At 38.5% G+C, this 19495-nt stretch overlaps 2 protein-coding genes across 2 annotated transcripts in view; one reads left to right on the forward strand and one right to left on the reverse strand.

Annotated features, from left to right (window-relative positions):
• The first annotated feature begins 1145 nt into the window (after positions 1-1145).
• AKNAD1 (AKNA domain containing 1) lies at positions 1146-18009 on the forward strand. Its single transcript, XM_033151093.1, has 17 exons — positions 1146-2281; positions 3881-3939; positions 4806-4894; positions 5138-5286; positions 5392-5451; positions 6589-6722; positions 8568-8724; positions 10213-10382; positions 10968-11058; positions 11268-11377; positions 13869-13963; positions 14073-14205; positions 14426-14526; positions 16096-16218; positions 17012-17096; positions 17391-17535; positions 17678-18009. Exons 1-17 carry the CDS (start codon positions 1259-1261, stop codon positions 17819-17821), a joined length of 2868 nt encoding a protein of 955 aa, XP_033006984.1. The 5' UTR covers positions 1146-1258; the 3' UTR covers positions 17822-18009.
• A 395-nt stretch (positions 18010-18404) lies between these two features.
• STXBP3 (syntaxin binding protein 3) overlaps positions 18405-19495 on the reverse strand; it is a 30578-nt gene continuing 29487 nt past the window's right edge. Inside the window, exon 19 of the mRNA XM_033151465.1 lies at positions 18405-19290. Coding sequence (XP_033007356.1) covers positions 19193-19290 — 98 coding nt within the window. The 3' untranslated portion in view covers positions 18405-19192. The remainder of the gene's footprint in view (positions 19291-19495) is intronic.

Here is a 19495-nt window from a genome sequence, read left to right on the forward strand (position 1 = left end):
AAGTAAAATGTGTTGGTTTGCATATATAGAAACTAAGAAATGGTTAGTTAATGTAAACTAACCCAAAGCGAGACCTCTGGGGGTGAGGAGTAAAATTATACTTCAAGTGCACTTTTCATTTTAGAATATACACAGGAATAGACCTACAGATATCCCAAGAAAAGCCATTCAGATTTACATAAAGAGTGCTCTTTTGTCCAGTTAATGTAAAATTTGGGGCTAATAAAATTTTATCTGGTGATGCAGGTTAGTCAGAGTTTTCTGTTTGAAAAAAAAGTGCCTGGGACAAAACAAAATCCCATTTTTTTATTTCAGTGTGTTTACCTCAGGTAAGAGTATATAGGATTGCCTTGATAAAATATCACCAGATGCTTTCTCTTATTTCCCCTTTTAATGTTCACATTGAAACCTTGCTATCTCAAATAAGGACAGGGCTTGCACATTGTTAATCCATACCTGTATGGAAGGCAGCAACTTTTCATCCCAGTGTTGAAGTGCTATATGTTTGGTTATGCATCCATAACTCAGTGTTCATGAGCCACTGATAAATTTCAAATAGTGGAGGTGTAGGTCAGCAAAACATGCATATTTTTGAAATGTAGTGAGGTTTCTGGGACTAAATAATTACAGTATATTCTGGCGTATAAGACTACTTTTTAATCCAGGAAAATCATCTCAAAAGTTGGGGGTCATCTTATACGCTGGGTGGAAAATCTGTGGTCGAATATATCTCAAACTCTATATTTTAACTGGGAAAGTTGGGGGTCGTCTTATACGCCCAGTCGGCTTATACGCCGGTATATACGGTACCAAGATTTCTCCCCAAAAGGAGCTTATAACAGAGCAGCCCTACATCATGTGGATAAGGGAACTGACTTTTGTTCCACATTGCCAACACCTCAGGAATAGCAGTTGCCTTAGTTAAGCTGCAGCTAACTGGCACTATTGATTGTGGATATAATTTTCCTTCATCCTAGGTTAGATCCTTAGGCAACCCCAAAGATTTTAATTGCATTAATTATAAGGAGTATGTGAAATGGACTCCAGATGACGTTTTAGAGTAGGGAAAAGGAAGACTTACAAGATTATTGTACTATTTTATTTAGTTCAGCTAATGTGCATGTTCTCTCAAATCTTTCAGAATTTGAAAGCTGACGTTCAGTGAAAGTCATATCGAATATGCTCAGAATATGAGCAGGTATTGTAGGTAAGAACAGTCTAACTGTATGAAGGCTAAGCCAATAAAATAGTATTTGATATGCTTTACCCTGAAGACAATACCGATGATGAGCAAGAAGATCTGCCTTATGATGGAGATCTACAAAATACATATCAACACAAGTGTGATTCACGAAACCTAGAAAACTCCACTTGTGTAGAAGATGGATCTCAGCATGTTTTCACCTTGACACCTTCTCACATGAGCTGTCATTTAGAAAAAAAATCAGACTGCAAAACACAAGTGCCTGAAACAAAAATTAATCTGGCAACATTGCAAATGGGAAATGACATGGAATCTCCCAAGGCAACAGAGAAGGAGTTACTAGCTTGGGATGTTAACAGTTTAGGAAGAAATCAACATCTGTCCAACCCAAACATTTCAGATGTCCTTTTACGCCATTTCCCCCAAGAGGAATTATCAAGTTTGTGCCAACTGATTGATTCTGAGACTCTCCCAGAGATATCATTTACTGAAAGTTTTGATGAAACTATCCTAAATAAAACTAAGATTTCAGAAACTACAAGAATATCTTTACCAAAGGAAGAAGGAAAAAATTTTGAATGCTGTAATTCAGAAAGAGAAGTAAAATTTGAATCAGTTGGCAAAAATTGGGGTTTGACTGAAGTTAAGGAGTTTGTAATGGATGAAAGTGTGAATCCCACTTATGACAGAAAAGATTGTAAAGAAGATAATCTTCAACTCGTAATTGAGAAAGAACATGCAATTAATGAAGACTTCCATTATTTCTCTACCCCTAAAGAAGTGTACCAAGAGCACAAATATTTTCTGGAAACAACTTCGCATAATCTCAAAAATGATCAACGTCAGGTTCATCATCGGCTTCCTGATTTTTCTAAGGTTGCTCCAAAGGTCAAAATACCTAAAGGAAAAAATAGCAACTCATGCCCTGTACCTAAAAAGACCACACACACCCCAAATTTGCTTGGCAAATCAGAAGTTGTGAAAGATGTTTTAGAGGCAATGAATTCTTTGGACTCTGTTGCAACCAAGAATGAAGAAAAGGGAATTAGCACACCTGAACTAGACCAACAACTAGAGGTAGATAAGAGGTGATATTGCACGTAATTGGAATTGCCATTGATAGCCAAGCACAATCTTTGATGTATTTATTATACCTGTACCTGTAACAACTCAGCCAGCCACAGATTTCTGTGTGTCTGTAGACACTGGTTTGTGCAACACATTAAACTTTGACTTAGTGGGACCATGCAAATGGGTGAACTCTTAGAACCTAGCAACTCCTGTGCTGGCATTTTGCTGCCACACTGATTTCTTAGCATTTCATCCAAACTAGCATTCATAAGTTGTGGTTAAGCTCTCTCATCACTAACCATGAGCTTACAGCAAACTACGTAGTCCATAAACTGAATGCCTACCTTTTCTTTTTTTGTTAAATGTAAAAAATCAGGGGGACTCCTCTAATCTGTGGAGGCAACCCTAAGGATGCTTATTATAATGAGTAAACCCTATGAGCATGGTGAGAGTTAAAAGTAAAGGAATAAATATTAGCTGGAGTGCAAAGTGAAGAGTGCAGCCTAATTCCTTACATTTGTGCTAAAGAATTTACATGTGGGCTGGGATTGAAAGGAGACCTACTGTAAATAGGAAGCACTTCTACCCATAAAAGGGTCATTCCATTTTTTTCTGCTGGTTCCCCACTCTATGTGCCATGCCCCATACAGTTCCAGAGGTTCCCTGGCTAGCTTTTTGGAATTTCAGGTGACTATATTGGAAAGGATGATAATGGCAGTTGTTAAGACCCAAGCCATTATCTCCAGTCTAACCGCACTGGTTAGGAAACCTCTACCAACCTGAGCTTTCCAAGGGTAATATATGCAGGAAAAACAAACATTTGTTATCTTCTTAGATGGTGGTATACGCATTACCTACTCCTATGTAAGAAAAACTTATTGAAACTTGATTACATCTATTTTTTGCATAGTTACTGTATATCATTTTGATTATGTATAGTGCCTGGTTAATATTGGCACTGAAGAAATTCTAGCAATAAGATATTTCCTCTTCATTAGCATAAGCCCCTTCCATGTAACCATCTGTATGTGATCTTTTATATGTATATATTTTAATTCTACTCCTGTTGTTAAATTATTGATTTTTATATGTTTTTAGTAGTTTCTATTTTAGTTGTAATCTGCCTATATACTCTCATTATGGGAAAATGTGAGTTGTTGTTGTTGTTGTTTATTATTATTATTATTATTATTATTAATGAGCCCAACCACCAGTTTGGATCCAGACTGCATTTTCTATTGCAACCTTATACTTTGCTCATAGCACTGCTTCCTAGCCCAATATCTATATTTCCCCCCTTTCAGATGCATTACCACCATTAGGCACTTTTTCCAGAGTTCCCATTATATCCAGCAATCATCTCCCAGTGTAATAGCATCCAGTATCTCCTGAGCCTAGCTTCTCTATGAGGATTTTCCTGGCCAATTTTTTTGTTTTCTTTACAGCGCTTACTCTATTGAATATAGATTTTTCCTAAGCAGCTAGAACATTAATGAATGACCTTGGCTATGGGAAAAATATTGCTCACAGTCAATTGCTATTTTTGCTTTCCATATACATATATGTTTATTGTTTTCTCTTTTTTTATATCTATTGAAATAATAGCTACTGACAAAACAAGCTGAGGCTCAGAATCATATTGATCACCTAAGATTTAATACAAGGTAAGTCTCCTATAACATTAAGTCAGTTTTTCTTAATATCTTTTCTTGCTACAAAATGTTAATTTTTTTCTGAATACAAATGTTTGTTCATGCAGCTGTAGTATGCAGTGCATGGTATAATGCACTGCGAGCACATTCTGTATTCTTTTCAATGTCTGTTTAAAACATGTTTGTTTAGGCAAGGCTGCCCAGAAATGTAGAAGTTACATGTTTTATCTCTTTTTAAATCTTTTATATATTATTTGCTTTTATACGGAATTTTAATGCTTTATTTTATATTTTTGTAAACCACTTAGAGGTTTTCTTGCAGTTAAACAGAATGCAATTCTTGTTAAATAAATACGCATACTTCCATACTGTGGTTTATTTATCTCTCTGCTTCAGTATTTTATGGAATATAGTGCGCTCACTCTTCCTAGAGCAGATGCACTGGAACAAGCTAGTTTTCATTGGGTATAGCTGGTATAAACAGCAACCCTAGCCCATGGCTATGTATGAACAACCCTAGTGATGACTCCTCCTTTCCACCACCCAACCTCAATGACCTAATATGTCTATTCAATTTGCTATGTATTTCACCTTGTTTTTGTAAACCTGAAAGTTCCATTGAAGAGTGGTATATACATCTTTTAAATAATTAAATATACTGGTGTTGGATATTGCTTGCCTAATTTTACCAAGTTATTACGGTATTTGTGCCAGTAAATGCTTGGGGTGGGGGTGGGGGTATCATAAAGAGAAAGGCAAGTAAATTTTTTTATTGTGGCTGCTGATTTTGTACTTCACAATGAGTTTTGTATATTTTAACTTAACAGATACCTCCTGCTCAAATCAAAATAGACCAAATCCTGGCATTAATCAGAAAGTCCTGGAATAACTACAGAAATGTCTACAGTTCTACCTATAACAGTCCCTGTGAAGCCCATGGTTGGTTTCTCCCAGTCACCATTCTCAGGTAGTTCAATGGAGTATTCAAATAATAGAATACATTTATTATTTTACTTGTATAGCCCTCCAGAAGTTGTTTAAACTACAACTCCCTGACCTTTGGGCTATGCTGAAGGGAACTGACGGGAACTGGAGCGCATCTGGAGGGCCTCAGCTTAAGCCACCGCTGTTCCGCCTGTTTGCTGTTGTACACTATATGAAGGAAATAGCATACAGATCACATTAGCACTTTTGTCATATTGTTCTGTAGAACTGCAGTCACAAAGAATGATCTCACCATTACCCTCAGCTGATGCAGCAAGACAATCATCTGGGAATCAACCTCTGTTGCAAAACATTACCGAAGAAGAAAAGCTTTCTCAGATGTTAATGGAACAGTCAGAAGAGCTAAAATCCAAAGTACTACAAATACTTTTAAATACAATATATATTTGAAACAAACACCTTGTTTTTCTTAATGCTACATCTGAAAGCTTAAATGAACTGCATCCCTTTTTCTTAAAGGTGGAAACATTTTCTAACTGTCTTACACAGAATGTATTCCCAGTGGAAGAACGCCATCAGGTGAATACCTTTTTTGTGTTTGAAAACAAAATTGTTACATTTTAAAACTGTTTTTGAAAAATTATATTTAAAAATAAAATGTATAAAATCTAGAATAGCAGCACTATTCTCTACATCTTATACTCAGAATGAAGTATAAAAATTGCTGCTTAAATCAGTTAAAATTAGTTACCATTGAAATAAGTGAGACAGGTGAGTCGCGACTTACATCTCATAAATTTAAATGGGAACTAAGTTCAGTTAATCTGTGCTTAATAATAAATCATTTTCATCATCTCAGAATAATATGAAGTTGTAATATCATACTTTCTCTATAAGTTTGTATAGGAGAGGTGGATAACCTATGGCCCTCCAGATATTGTTGGTTTATAGCTTCCATCATCCCTGGTCTTGCTGAGAGATGAATTCCAACATATAAAAGGGCACAGATTAGCCACCCCTGCTATTTAGGACTGCAATCTTAATGGAGCAGTTTTATGACCACAGGTCTTGATATAAAGGCAATTATCATATGAATAAATTCCTTCAATTACCTTAATTACTAAATTACCTTCAGAATTAACGGAGATTTTCCTGAAGGGGAGTGAAGGCATTTGTTTAAGTATATCCTGCAGGCCACAGATGTAAAGCACCCGTGGATTAAGATTAATCAAATTTCTTAGTTTCCTACTGCAAAAGAAATCTCTGGATGGCTTAAAAGAAATTTACCAAAACTATTTAAACATAATAAGTAATGATACTTGCATAAATTGTATACCCCAAAGTGGCACCTCATTCACTTCTGCAGAGCAGGCAGCTCCATATGCATATTTCTTTGTGTGTTGCTGCCTTCTCTTCCACTGAAGTATACAGGGCAGTTCACATGTGCCAGAACGCCACCTGCACAGACATACAGAGTTCTCAGTAGAGCAGTATTGTTCAAGGGCAACATTTTGACAAAACAGGCATTCAGTTAAATATAAGAAATATTTTAAAACACTGGTGTAAACTACTTTAAATATGCACGTTATGTTTATCTTGTTATGTTTGAAGCTACAGTATTGCATGGCATGTTTAAGGACAGCACTGAATATTTCAATTACTAATCTATAGAAAAATTGTCAAATAACACCAAGGTTACAAATTTTGTTTGTGAAGCTTTTAAGGCTTTTAAAGGAGCAACTAGACAAGCTGGAATGGAATTATTTAGCCACGAAGGAGAAACATTGTACATTTCGGCACCAAAATCCCATGTACTCATCAATGAGCATCGGAGAGTTTGATCCTAACAGGTCAAGTATTTTTTTTATAAAAATAATAATAATACACTAATAATATAACCATTTTAAAAAATCTTACATTGACAACCTTGCTTATGTTAAAAAATTATTGGGGCGCACATCAAAAATTACTTTACTTTTGGTCACCCACCAATTCTCTCCTGCAAATGCCTCCCAGAATGTACAAGAATAAGCCCAGTCGTGGTGAAAACAGAGTGCAGGAAGAATAACCATCCCTTTCCATGCTTAAAAATGCCTGCCACAAGTGGTACAACAAATGTGGGTTTGGAACAGGACTTAAGGGAGCTATCTTATACTGATTCAGACCATTGGTTCATCTCTAACGCAATATTATCTACATTGAATAGCAGCAGCTCTCCAGGGTTTCACATGGGAGATGCTGGAGATTAACCTAGGAACTTTTGCATGCAAAGCCTTTATTCTACCACTGATTGTGGCGTTCACCCCTAAAGGTTCTCCAAGGGTTAACTTGGCAGGGAGGAGCTTGACCAATGGGAGCTCTCCAGGCAATTAGAGTGTGGAAGGAGGACAGTTAGAGAGGATAGAAAAGGCAGTTAGAGGTTAGAAGTGAGGCAGTTGAGTTAGGGAAGGATAGAGAGAGGGAGATAGAGCCAATGATCAGAGCTAGAGCAGAGTGAATAATAAACAGGAGGCATTAGGGATAGTTATTGGAATACTAGGTAGAGAGTTGATATATACTTATCTGAATAACCATACAGTTATATTAAACGTTTTACCAAGTCAATTGAAACCATACGCTTTGTACACACAATAAAGAAACTTATGTTTTATTTTCACCACAATCTGAATCTGAAGTGAGTTATTCATTGCCAGAGTGAATACTGGCTGGTGGCCGCGGATATTCCATATGTTGTTGGGGCAGTTACCAATAGACCGTTAAACGTCCGGGGGTGCTGCTCAGGTCTGAGAGAGTGACCGCGACACTGATCCATGGCCCTCCTTGCATGGCTCCGCCCATTGTTTGTCCTCCATGCATATTAAGAGTCTTGCAAATATGAAACAGCAATTCCAAACATACAAACTGGCATTGGATTACTCTATGAGGTGGTAGAGAGGAAGGCAACATCCATTAACTCACTATTGATACCACTAGGGTTTTCTGAGTAAGGCAAGCTGCGAGTAAAACTAACAAGTGATCCATCTAGATGGGACAAGGAATTTGCAGGAATGTCTGTGCAGAAGGATCCTATACATGGAAATATGACATTGGGCAGAGGAGTGAAGGGCTAGATAGTTGTGCTCCTTCCCATTCAACTCTCAATGTGTAACTATGTCTGATGTGTGTCACCACATGCAGCTTCCCTGCACATGACATTATTAATAACAAGAGCCCTTTTCTATCCAACCTTGAAGATGTGGAAGAATTATTTATCTGTGGTAGTCCTCCTGCATTGCAATTTTGCTTTGGGGTGTATCATGTGACTAGCAGCACTCATGTTTTTCATGATTGCAACCCTTATTTTGAAGTTCAAACTTCACCATACTCAGTGCATGTTAAACATTGTGGGTTGCATCCTGTGCTGTGCCAGTGGGATTCTGCTGGTATAATGGGACTTCCCCAACCCTCCCAAGCTGATTGTGAGGGCATGCAGGAGGCTGGAAGTGTCAGGAGAGGAAGAGAAAGTTCTGCTACATGCGCAGAAATCAATTGCACCAGTGGAGCTGCAGTGTCGGATATGGCTTTTTAAATACTGTGATTTTTGACATTTCATTTCCTTACCTAGCCCATTGTATCTGTAATACTATAATGATAAGAACAAGAAGCATGTATCAATCTTATAATGTAACTTTGTATCTTATATTATTTGGATTTAGAAAAGTAGAGGGGGAAATATTTAAGCTTGGGATGCTGCTTGAAGATATCAAAGAGAAAATTGATAAGACTGCCTGCAGCCCACGTTCCTCTGCTTTTGTAACATCACCATCATTCACACCCTGTGAATCTGCTTCTCCCTATTCAAGTAGTTCTGAGGTAAACCCTTAAGTCCCAATAAAGAACAAAGCATATTATTTTATATCACATCTTCACTGAGATTTCATGATTGAATTAATGTAATAGTAGAGTGGCAATACATGCACTCAAAATGTAGCAATAGCCTACTGTCATAGTGCCACACCCCTCTAATACACCAGTCCCATTTCACTGGATTTTCAGGTTTAGACCTTCTGATTTTATGTCTCCTCCACAGGATCATGCAATTTAGCTTTAAGCTAACAGCAGGCCTTTGGACCTCTTCCAGATATGTACATATCAAATTGTGCTCCTTGGGATTACTGCTGCTAAATTGTATTGAAATATTATTTTCCTGGTTTAGCTGTTCTGTATCAACTTACAATGGCTTCCTGGGGTATGCTTAAACTTATCAGACATAATTTCTAGCTATGAGCCTGGATGTTAATACATTACCGTAGTTGCACAAGACTCTTCAGTCTAGAGGCGGTAGCTAATTAATCCTGGCTTTTAGATGTTTTATAGACATTTAAACTTAACATGTGGATTCTTTCTATTTCATTAGGGAATAAATTATTTCAAAACTATGAACTTATTAGAATAATAGAATTGTAGAGTTGGAAGATACCCCAAGGTTCATCTAGTCCAACCCTCTGCAATGCAGGAATCTCAACTAAAGCATACATGACAGATGACCATCCAACCTTGGCTTAGGAACCTCCAAGGACAGAGAGGCCACCACCTCCTGAGGGAGTCTGTTCCACTGTCTAACAGCTCTGTCAAAAAGCTCTTCCTGATGTTTAGTCAGAATCTAATCTACTTTCTTGTAACTTGAAGCTGTTGGTTTGGATCCTAGCCTCTGGAGCGAGAAAACAAGTTTGTTTCATCTTCCATGTGACAGTCCTTTAGATATTTGAAGATGGCTATCGTATCTGCTTGCATTCTGTTTTCCAAGCTAAACTTACCCAACTCCCCCATAAGGCTTGGTTTCCAAACCCTTTAACATATTGGTTGCCTTCTTCTGCACACATTCCAGCTTGTCAATATCCTTCTTAAATTGGGATGCCCAGAACTGGACACAGTATTCCAGGCGTGGTCTGGCCAAGGAGACTAGAGCAGGACTATGACTTGCCTTGATCAGGACAGTATACTTCTGTTGATACAGCCTAGAATAGCATTAGCTTTTTTTGCTGTTGCCTCACACAGTTGACTCGTGTTAAGCTTGTGGTCTACTAAGACCCCTAGGTCCTTTTCACATGTACTACTGGCAAGCCAGGCAGTTGGCTCGTCCTATCCAAGTGTAGAAGCTTACATTTGTATCTATTGAACTTCATTTTGTTAGTTTGGGCCCAGTTCTTCACCCTGTTAAGGTCACCTTGAATCTCCTTAATTAACAGGAGTGAAAATTGCAATTAATGCAGAACTCTCCAACATTGTGAAATTGCTGTGAATGTAGGCAAGTTCTTCAGTAGGTCATAATATCCATTTCCCCATGTGGTTCTTTCATAGAGTGCAGCGCTTTCAAACATTAGTGAGTCCCCACAAAAGACTGCTTCTGGCATGAATATTGCTAAGAATAAAAAGTATGGAGACAATAGAAGTCCGCCTATGGAGATGATTCCACAGAGAATGTATCAACAATCTAACAAAGGTAGCCAACGTCATCCCTTTCATCAGAAGTAAGTGTTATCCATAGAAGTTGACTATTAAATGGGTCATAATGTGTTAACTATTTGCTCAATTCAGCAGATCTCCAAATAATGGCCTAGCAGGCACAAAACATATCAAATACTTGCATGCTCTTTCTCATGAATTGGTATGCTATGGTTAGTGCTTGCTAAAAGTGGTTTTACAGTTCTGGTTTGGAGGACAAGCACTACCCATAGCTACTACAGCAACATATAGTGAGCATTAAACTATAAACTGGAAGTAAAGCTGTATGTGAAGAGTGTGTGCATGAGCCCATGATTTTGGCCATTGGTATCTGAGAAAGAGCCTATTCTGACAGGCCATATATAAATGATTTGACTAAGGTCCAAAGAACTACCTTAGGTATGGCCAAGTGTTTACATATATGCAAGCATTCTACAGAATGTAACTTTATTCTTCCCATTTGTAAAAATTCATTCTGTGCCTCCCTCAGATCTGCAAACAGTTGTTTAATGAATTTATACCTGTTTTTAATTTTTTTTTTAAATATCAAAATTACAAGGAGTTATTATTAAAGACACATTTAATAAAACAGAATTTTGCTTTCCCCTTAGCCAGCTAGAGATGCAAACTAAACATTCTTGTGAAGATATAGTGAATCCTCTGGAAAAATCAGAACTCCCAGCAAATAAGCAATCTACTCATGTAAGTCAATTTGATTCTTAATTTATTGTTTTAACAGCTTGATAAAACTAAGATGGTTCTAATTAATTACTGTTGACTAGGCTAACATCATAAGACAATTCAATTGCTGTCATTCAAATAAATGTATGAGGAACAATGTGCATTAATGCAGGTGTTGACGATGTAAATAATAGGAGTCCTTTTTTAATGTAATGTGTTTTGTAATACAGCAGCACTGCTCCTTTTCACCCATTAAAAAGGCTGGAGGGCTACAATCCCACAAACCACTTATAGGCAGAGGAAATCAAAATGATTACAGTGATCAAGAAAATACAGATGGGTAAGTTTTAATCTCAGAGGTTCCAAAATATACTCTTTCAACTATTCCAACTATAACACATTTGCACTGTATGATTAGCAACAAGGTCAGCCTCAGGTTGTGTGCCCTTGGGCAACTGAGTAGCAGTTGACTCCTTTGGCACCATCGATTTTGCACCGTCCCTTCTTTTTCTAACCACACTCCTTCCCTCTTTGTCACTTCTCGCTCATAACCCAAGGTTAACAGATATTTTTCAATGAATCCGGGAACACTTTAAATACATACATACATACATACTACACTACATGTTTGGGACGTTGATGCTGCAGCGATGGCGGTGGCAGAGGGGCGGCCGCCGCCTTGACCTCAAACGCCATGTTTACCCTTCCTCCGAGGCTTCTATCTCCTTTCTCCATGAGCCTGGGTACCCCCTGAGTTGTTGGTTCTTCGGTGGTGGTGGTGGTGGTGGTGAAGCGGTGCGCGGTGAGTAAGGCATGGAAGGTTGAGGAGGGTTGAGAGTGGCAGCGGCGGCAAGGCTCAGGCAGCGTGATTCCTCCTTTCCCATCACAGCAGCCCCAATCCCATTCCTACTTGCATGCAAGCAGAAGGGGGGCGGGGATCCCTCAGCTGGGGATGCTTCCCGTTGCCTAACTGAGAGATCCCTGCCCCCTTCTGCTTGCACGCAAGCTCTGCTGCTCTGATACGCAGCATGAAGCCTCCCTTCACAGCTTAGTTGCTGGGGTCAGGGAATGTGGAAGCAGCCCGGAAGCTGCATCTTAGAGCCCCTGCACCACCATCATATGGGGATTTCTGAGCAGCTCCTGAAGCCAGCCAGAGCCAACTGCTCCGAGCTGCTGAGACTGCTGCTGCTGCGTTTCCTGGGGACATTAGATGAAATTTGTCTGGGGACTTATTCGCAAATCTGGGGACTGTCCCCAGGAAATGGGGACATCTGGTAACCTAACCCTATCATAACCAAAACAAGTCTTACTCAACACAATCTCCTATTTTCAAATAAAAATATACATTTTTAAAAACATCACTAATTGCCTGTTTTTGTGCTGGGGTAGACTTTATAGTCCATCTGTCTAATTAAAGCTGTAAAAATTAAAGGCTCTATTGAAAGATGCCAGCGTTTGTGCTACTGTCACAATCTCAGCCACCATCAAATCAAAACCACTCAGTTCCCAATAGTTGCTAGCGACCAATAACCAATGATCTGAATCATGTTGACTGCAGTTATTCCCCACATAGAGCAATTGAATTTTAATTTGTAACAGACATCACAAAGTTTGCAGAACTTAGTGTTTATCTATGGTCCTTCCTGAAGCACCTGGTGTGCAATATCATGCTGGTGGAAACAATAATTTGCAAGTAACAGCTAGTCACCACATCACAAATTACTCGTAGGATTTTGCAAACTTGTAGACAGATGTTAACATTTACAGATCAGCACATCTAAAACACACAACATAGCAAATCCAGCTTTGGTGTTACAGAAATACCGTATATTCCGGCGTACAAGACAACTTTTTAATCCCGGAAAATCTTCTCTAAAGTCGGGGGTCATCTTGTATGGCGGGTATAGTTTTTCAGGCGACGCAGGCAACGTCACGCAACGTGATGCGGGGTTCCACCCCGCCGCTGGCTGCGTGTGTGCGCTGCCTCAGCCGCCATGGAGCGCAACGGGCTCCTGTGCGGTGAGAGGGGAGGCTCTCCCTGCCGCTCCAGCTGCTGCTGCCGCCACCTCAGCCGCCATGGAGCCCGGGTTGGGCATGGGTGGTGAGCGCGACGGGCTCCTGTGCGGCGAGAGGGGAGGCTCTCCTCGCCGCTCCAGCCGCCGCCACCTCAGCCACCATGGAGCCCGAGCTGGGTGAGTATACCCCAAACTCTGTTTTTTAACATGAAAAGTTGGGGGTCGTCTTATACGCCCAGTCGCCTTGTACGCCGGAATATACGGTACACTTTAGCTCAAACAAGCCAAACAAATGTTTTCTCAGACTCCAACCAGATACCATAATAAAAAAGGACATAAGAAAAAGAAACTTCAAAAAGAAAATGCACACCAGCTGCAATTTGCCTAAACAAAATGGAGCACCATCCCTACTAGGAAAGACTACAATGTTTAGAGCTTTTTAGTTTAGTAAAAGAGAAAACTAAGGGAAGATGTGGTAGAGAACTATTAAATTATGGGTTTTAAAACTATACATGAACCAGGTTTATACTGTTGCATTGCTTATGCGCAGTTTCACTTTTCTTTATAGCTTTGATAACTGGGAATGATTAATAGTGTTTTAACGAGTATCTGGAATTGGCACCTCAATAACTTATTTTTGTGAGGGGGTCTTTTGACGCAACAGTGCTGGCTTGCAAAAGGAGAGTTCTAGGGCTCATGCTTAAAATGCTGATTGCAGAATTATGGAAGCAAGGGTGATATTGCTATGTCCTTTATATTGTGCTGATCCTTTCTCTGACATGCACTGTGCTCATATTTTATTTTTTACCCCATCAGTAATTTAAGCTATTGGGAAATGAGATCTCCACCCCCAGCCAATCCATACAATACCAGCAACCAAGAATCCAACGTGACTATATTGAAAGAACGAGGTACAGAAAGACAAATCAGCAAAGTATATAAGTTTTAAATAACAAGAAAAAATAATTCTAATAGATATCACCCACTAATCCATGTTTTCTGATATACATTTTTTCATAGGAAGTTTATCTTATCCTTCAGATCACAGGTTTCTTGATGAGTTAAGGAATCCTGCAAAGGATCATATTATTATACATCCTAGACTGAAAATAGAGTTATCAAGGAGACAAGTTTGTCCCTGTTCTTCTAGCAGGTTAGTATGTACACTGCTAAACCTCAACTCTACACAAACCAAATGTGCACTCACCATGTTGAGACACACATCCCTGATATGTCTTATAGGGTGCAATCCATTGAATTCAGTAGGATTTAATTTTGAGTAGATGAGTATAAAACTACAATGTTAAGTACTTCTGTGCTGATTGTTAACGTACAATTAAGCCTCTCTCCTGCGTTATCTCTTTTCAACATAGAAATAAAAAAATGGAGCACAGGAAAACAATAAAAGAAAAGCCAGACTGTGAAAGGTACTCTATCTTCTTAGAAGGAAAAACGATGGATTTAGATTTATCAGGTACTTAAGTTTTGGTAATATTAACAAAAGGCCTCACATTATTTGTAATTTAAGTGTGAACTGCTAAGCATCTCTAGTAAACATTACAATAATCTGATGTCAGTTAAAGTCAATGGGTGTGATTGAATGTAGCAAGAGTGGGTTTCTGCTTGCACAGCAGGGCTCCTCCTTCCTTGTCCCAGCTCCCCACCCCCCCAAAAAAATCTGATCTGGAGGGCTAGGAGATCCTCAGAAGCAGATTTTGGGGAGATACAGTGGTGCTGGAACAGGGAAAAGAAAACTGAAAGTTCTGTAGTTTCTAGCAAAAAACAGCTGCTGTAGGCAGCAAAAAAAGATGTGCTGGTGCCCCCATATCAATGAGTAAAAGGTAAAGGTAAAGGTACCCCTGACTGTTAGGTCCAGTCATGGACGACTCTGGGGTTGTGGCGCTCATCTCGCTCTATAGGCCAAGTGAGCCGGATGAGTACTGTCACACAAAAAAGCTTAATATACACGTGTGTGTGTGTGTGTGTGTGTGTGTGTGTGTGTGTGTACATATGCATACATCTTTAAGTACCGTATATATAAGTATTTATAAATAATTTTTTTATCAGGGCAATGCACCTGTGCACTCCCATGGTCTCAATCAAAAGCAACCATCTCATTCAGGCAAAAGAAACCACATGTTCAGCTAGATGCATTTTAAACTTCAACAGTGAGCTTCCTTGATTGTCCAACTAGAAGTATAGCTCTAAAAGGTTATGGGATTCTTAGTAACATAGGGCTCAATTAATGCTTCAGCTGGTTCTGATGACTGACTGGTACAGACCACCATTACTCCAGCGTTAGAAGACCTTGACTGACTTTCCCCTCCTAGCTCAGTTAAAACCGTAAATGGCAAAGGGCCATGGTATCTAAAGGGTAATCTTTTTTCATTTAAATCCAGCCATCAATTAATACCTTTATCAGAGGTGAATCTGCATGTGTACCGCCCTTCTGAAGTTAGGCAGGTGGCAACCAAAAAGCCTTTTCTACTGTAGCACCATCTTATGGGATTCTCCCCATAGAAGCGGAATGCTTTTGCCTGGCACCTAAAAATACATAATGAAGGCACCAGACAAGTCTCCCTGGGGAGAGCATTCCACAAACAGGGTGCTACCACAGATAAGGCCTGCAGAGGAGGCTCACAAAGAAGGGCATCTGATGTTTGCAGGGTCTGGGTCAGTTCATATGGGGAGAGGTAGCCTTTGAGGTATTTGTGCACATAACCCTCTAAATTGTTTTTGCTGCTGCTTTAAATCTGTTGTTGCTGTTAAATCTCCATGCTTTTACTGTTGGTTTGACACCATTTTTATTGTGTCTTGTAAGCTTCCTTGGGACTGTTTGTGGGTGAAAGGGAAGGTGCGAATTCCATTAATATACAATAATTTTATACATACGTTAGTGTTTCAGTTGTTCCAAGAGACTTAACTGACATGGCAGCAGTCATCACAGACTTTAACAAAGTCAAGCAAGCCTTACATTTCTAAGTTAAGGCCAATACATTATATATGCCTTAACATGTTTGTTTAACTTGGGGTGTGGTGTTAGGTAGTGACACCGAAGACACTTCGTTCTCACACCTTCTAGACAGTTCAAGCAGTGAAGTATGTCTGGAAAAGAGTATTAAAAGTCATGGATCATGGACAATGGGTCTACAAGAACAAAATGAAGGTAGAATAATTTTTGTAAGGTATTCTTTTGTATAGTATATGGAAAATTCTGAATATAATTAACACACAATTTTGATCTTTATATGAATTTAGCTGAAGACACCAAAGTGGTATTATCATACTTCTGTACCCATTCCGCTTGTTGACAAAGCTATCTTTAGCCATCTCACCCCTTGCTTTTCCCTTAAGACTAATTGCAGTTGTTAACAGTCGTCAACAGGTTTTCCACACCCATCATCCAAATCACCCATTCCCACCACCCTTTTGAGTAATACCCCTCCTCACTCTCTCACTATATATAAGGGTCTGGTGACTTCTGTTTCAGTGTATCTGAAGAAGTGTGCATGCACATGAAAGCTCATACCAAGAACAAACTTAGTTGGTCTCTAAGGTGCTACTGGAAGGATTTTTTGATTTTATATTTTGTTTTGACATTTCTTTCTTGAAAGGGAAAAACACAATACATATGATCTCAGACAGTTTTTTAAACAAAAGAAAAGTTAAAGGGAATGACCCATGCCCTTCCAAAAGCTGTGATACTCCGTGGAGCCCCTTCACATCCTGCTTTTTGCATACAGAAAATGGCCTTAGAAGTTTGTCACACCCTGTGCCATTCACTTTAAAAGAATGTACATTCCTTTTCTAAGGTGTTAATTAAAAATAAAAGAGCAGTTATACGTATGGTTGAAACATTTAATCATCAATGCTTAATAGTAGGCTGGAGCAGGGACCAGGTAATGCAGTGAACTTGTTTAACTGCATTTCTTAAAAATATTTTTTTTAATTTTTTTTAGCTAGTTCGCAGAAGCAAAGCATCAACCTTCAAAGGATATATACAAAGAAACAACCAGAAGAGTTTATAGAAAGGCTATGTGACAGGTAACATGCATCATCAGTTTTAAAACAGGAGTTGAGCCAAACCAAGTTACTTTTAACCCTATCTTATAATTGTAATTTTCATGGGCAAGTTTGTTCTGTTTGCAGCAATGTATGCCAATACTTTTAAGATCACAACAAAAAATGTAATTTTTGAATTCAGCCTTTTGTGGTGCACTTGTGGGCTTAGTAGTAGTATAATTAATTTAGAGCTAGCAAGCAGACACTAGCTGTTAAACATAGAATGTGTTTTTGTGTATCAATATGATATGCCTGTGATTTCTTGTTATGCTCTAGACAAAATCTACATATTCCCCAAACTCGCTACTCAAGGATGCATGATACTATTATCCTTTCACCACAATACCTCACTAGTAGGAATATTCATGGAAGGTCAGTATGCAATCTGAGAAACAGGCACATCAAGGAGACACATTCAAAGGTAAGTGGGGAGTCTTGTATCTACAGAAAAGGAAATGGAGAAATCCTTCAACATTTTCCTTACAATGAAACAAGTGAACATTTCCCCCCTAGTCCAATCAGTGATGTTAATTATGAGCAGGGTTTTTTTTTCCCCTTAACAGATATTAAGCTCCACTTTGGATGATGTTATACAGACTGCAAACAATTTGAAGAAAACTACAGAACACATGGTACAAGTTGTTTCAGAAGATTTAGCCAAGGCCAAAATTCAGACACTTTCCAGTATTGCAGCTAGCCAATACTAAATCTGAATGTGTTTTGAAAACTGACAGAACTATATTTGAAAGAGAGACTATTGGAATGTGTAAAGAATGAAAATGCACCATTTCTCCCCTTATTCTTCATCTTAAATAACCTAAAATCTGTTACATAAAAATAACAGAAAAGAAATTATCAAGTTGTGATTTAATAATAAATAGGTTTTACAAAATCATGCATTGTATACGTATGTTTAGCTGTTTGGAACTTAGGATAAGTATATTTCCCACTTAGTGTTGGTACAGAAGAATCATCTGTTTGACTAGTCCAGTCATTTAATCTCAGACACAAACTCAGATAATTTAGTTGACGGCGCAATTATTTTTACATCAGTATGGCTTAAAAATTCTAATTTACTGCCCAGCAACAGCACATTTATGTCACTCCCTCCCTCAATTAGAGAAGTAATAAGGGAAATATGGGGAATATATGTGGGGTTGACCAATGATGCAGTTCATTTTGCGAGCTGATGAAAGAAGCAAGTCAGTCATCTGCCCTGTACTGCATTCTTTTTCGGAGTCCTGACAAAAATTACGAAAACAAGTAATTAAGACAACATATTCTTCAGAGTTCTTGATTGTTGATAAAAGGTTTATTACTTTCATGATTAACTTCACCCAAATACCATACAGAGAACCATGCAATCCCCGACACACATAACCAAAGTTCTGTCTTGAGATTTTTCAGGAAAAGTTTAACTTACACTTTGTACCTCACTGAAAGCAGCTGTCTATGACACTCTTACAAGTTGCATGGAATCTTGTAGCTTACCAAATTGTGGTTGTGAAATTGTGCTATACATTTACATTTCCTCTTGTAGCTAAGCTCATTGCCCTTTTATAATAGTATTTTTAGAAACAGACTTTTTTTTCAGGATAGAAAGTTTACACATTATTACTGAAAAATCATTAGCATATATACAAATGTTTCCCAAGTCCTAGCATGATATATTGCAATGGTGAGCATTCTCTACACCAAACACTTTGCAGCAAAATGCCATCAATAACCAAGTACATTAATATAAAAACATAAGCTGTTACATACATCTTATTCTTATCCATTACCTTCCCCTTCCCCCCAACCCAAGGAAAGCAGATTTCAAATTATAAAAAGAACAGTCCCAAATACAGCACTGATTTATAAAATATGTACACAGGGTACAATCCAGTTCAAATCAAGGACTTTTAAGACCTGCTGATTTCAATAGGGAAGTCAGATATGTAACACTTCACCCACTGTAATCATTTGAACTTAAAACACTCTTAATTGTCACTAAATTGTATCCATAATATTTATATTATGTGTTCTTAATATCTCTTAAGTTAAGCACAGCTGAAAATCTTTGAACGTTATAATTTCTATTCATTCTTAAAAAAGACTGTATCCTTTGATTTTGTTACAGTAAGTGCTTTTACATCATCCAGTAGTCTTCTAGGTGTCACGATGTTAGTGGAACCTGGTAAAAACAAGATGTAATCTTGAAGGAATAGTCATCAACAACATTAGCTTATTAAACTTGTAACTGGGGAAACGACAATCTGCATCCTCATTAGGGTGCTGGGTTTGGTAAAGAGGTTTAAACCTCTCTGTTCACCCCCATGCTATGTATTTTCTCCCTTTTTGCTGCCACTGCCAAAAGCAATGAAGTACTGGGGGTGTGA

The sequence above is a fragment of the Lacerta agilis genome, chromosome 6 (assembly GCF_009819535.1).
Source record: "Lacerta agilis isolate rLacAgi1 chromosome 6, rLacAgi1.pri, whole genome shotgun sequence".
Taxonomy (NCBI): domain Eukaryota; kingdom Metazoa; phylum Chordata; class Lepidosauria; order Squamata; family Lacertidae; genus Lacerta; species Lacerta agilis.

Excerpts from the sequence above, each read along its gene's own strand:
- AKNAD1 (XM_033151093.1), top strand. The coding sequence starts at position 1,259 with ATGCTTTACCCTGAAGACAATACCGATGATGAGCAAGAAGATCTGCCT. Across the intron at positions 4,895-5,137 it reads CTCCCAGTCACCATTCTCAG|AACTGCAGTCACAAAGAATG; the intron begins GTAGTTCAATGG and ends ATTGTTCTGTAG. Across the intron at positions 13,964-14,072 it reads GACTATATTGAAAGAACGAG|GAAGTTTATCTTATCCTTCA; the intron begins GTACAGAAAGAC and ends ATTTTTTCATAG.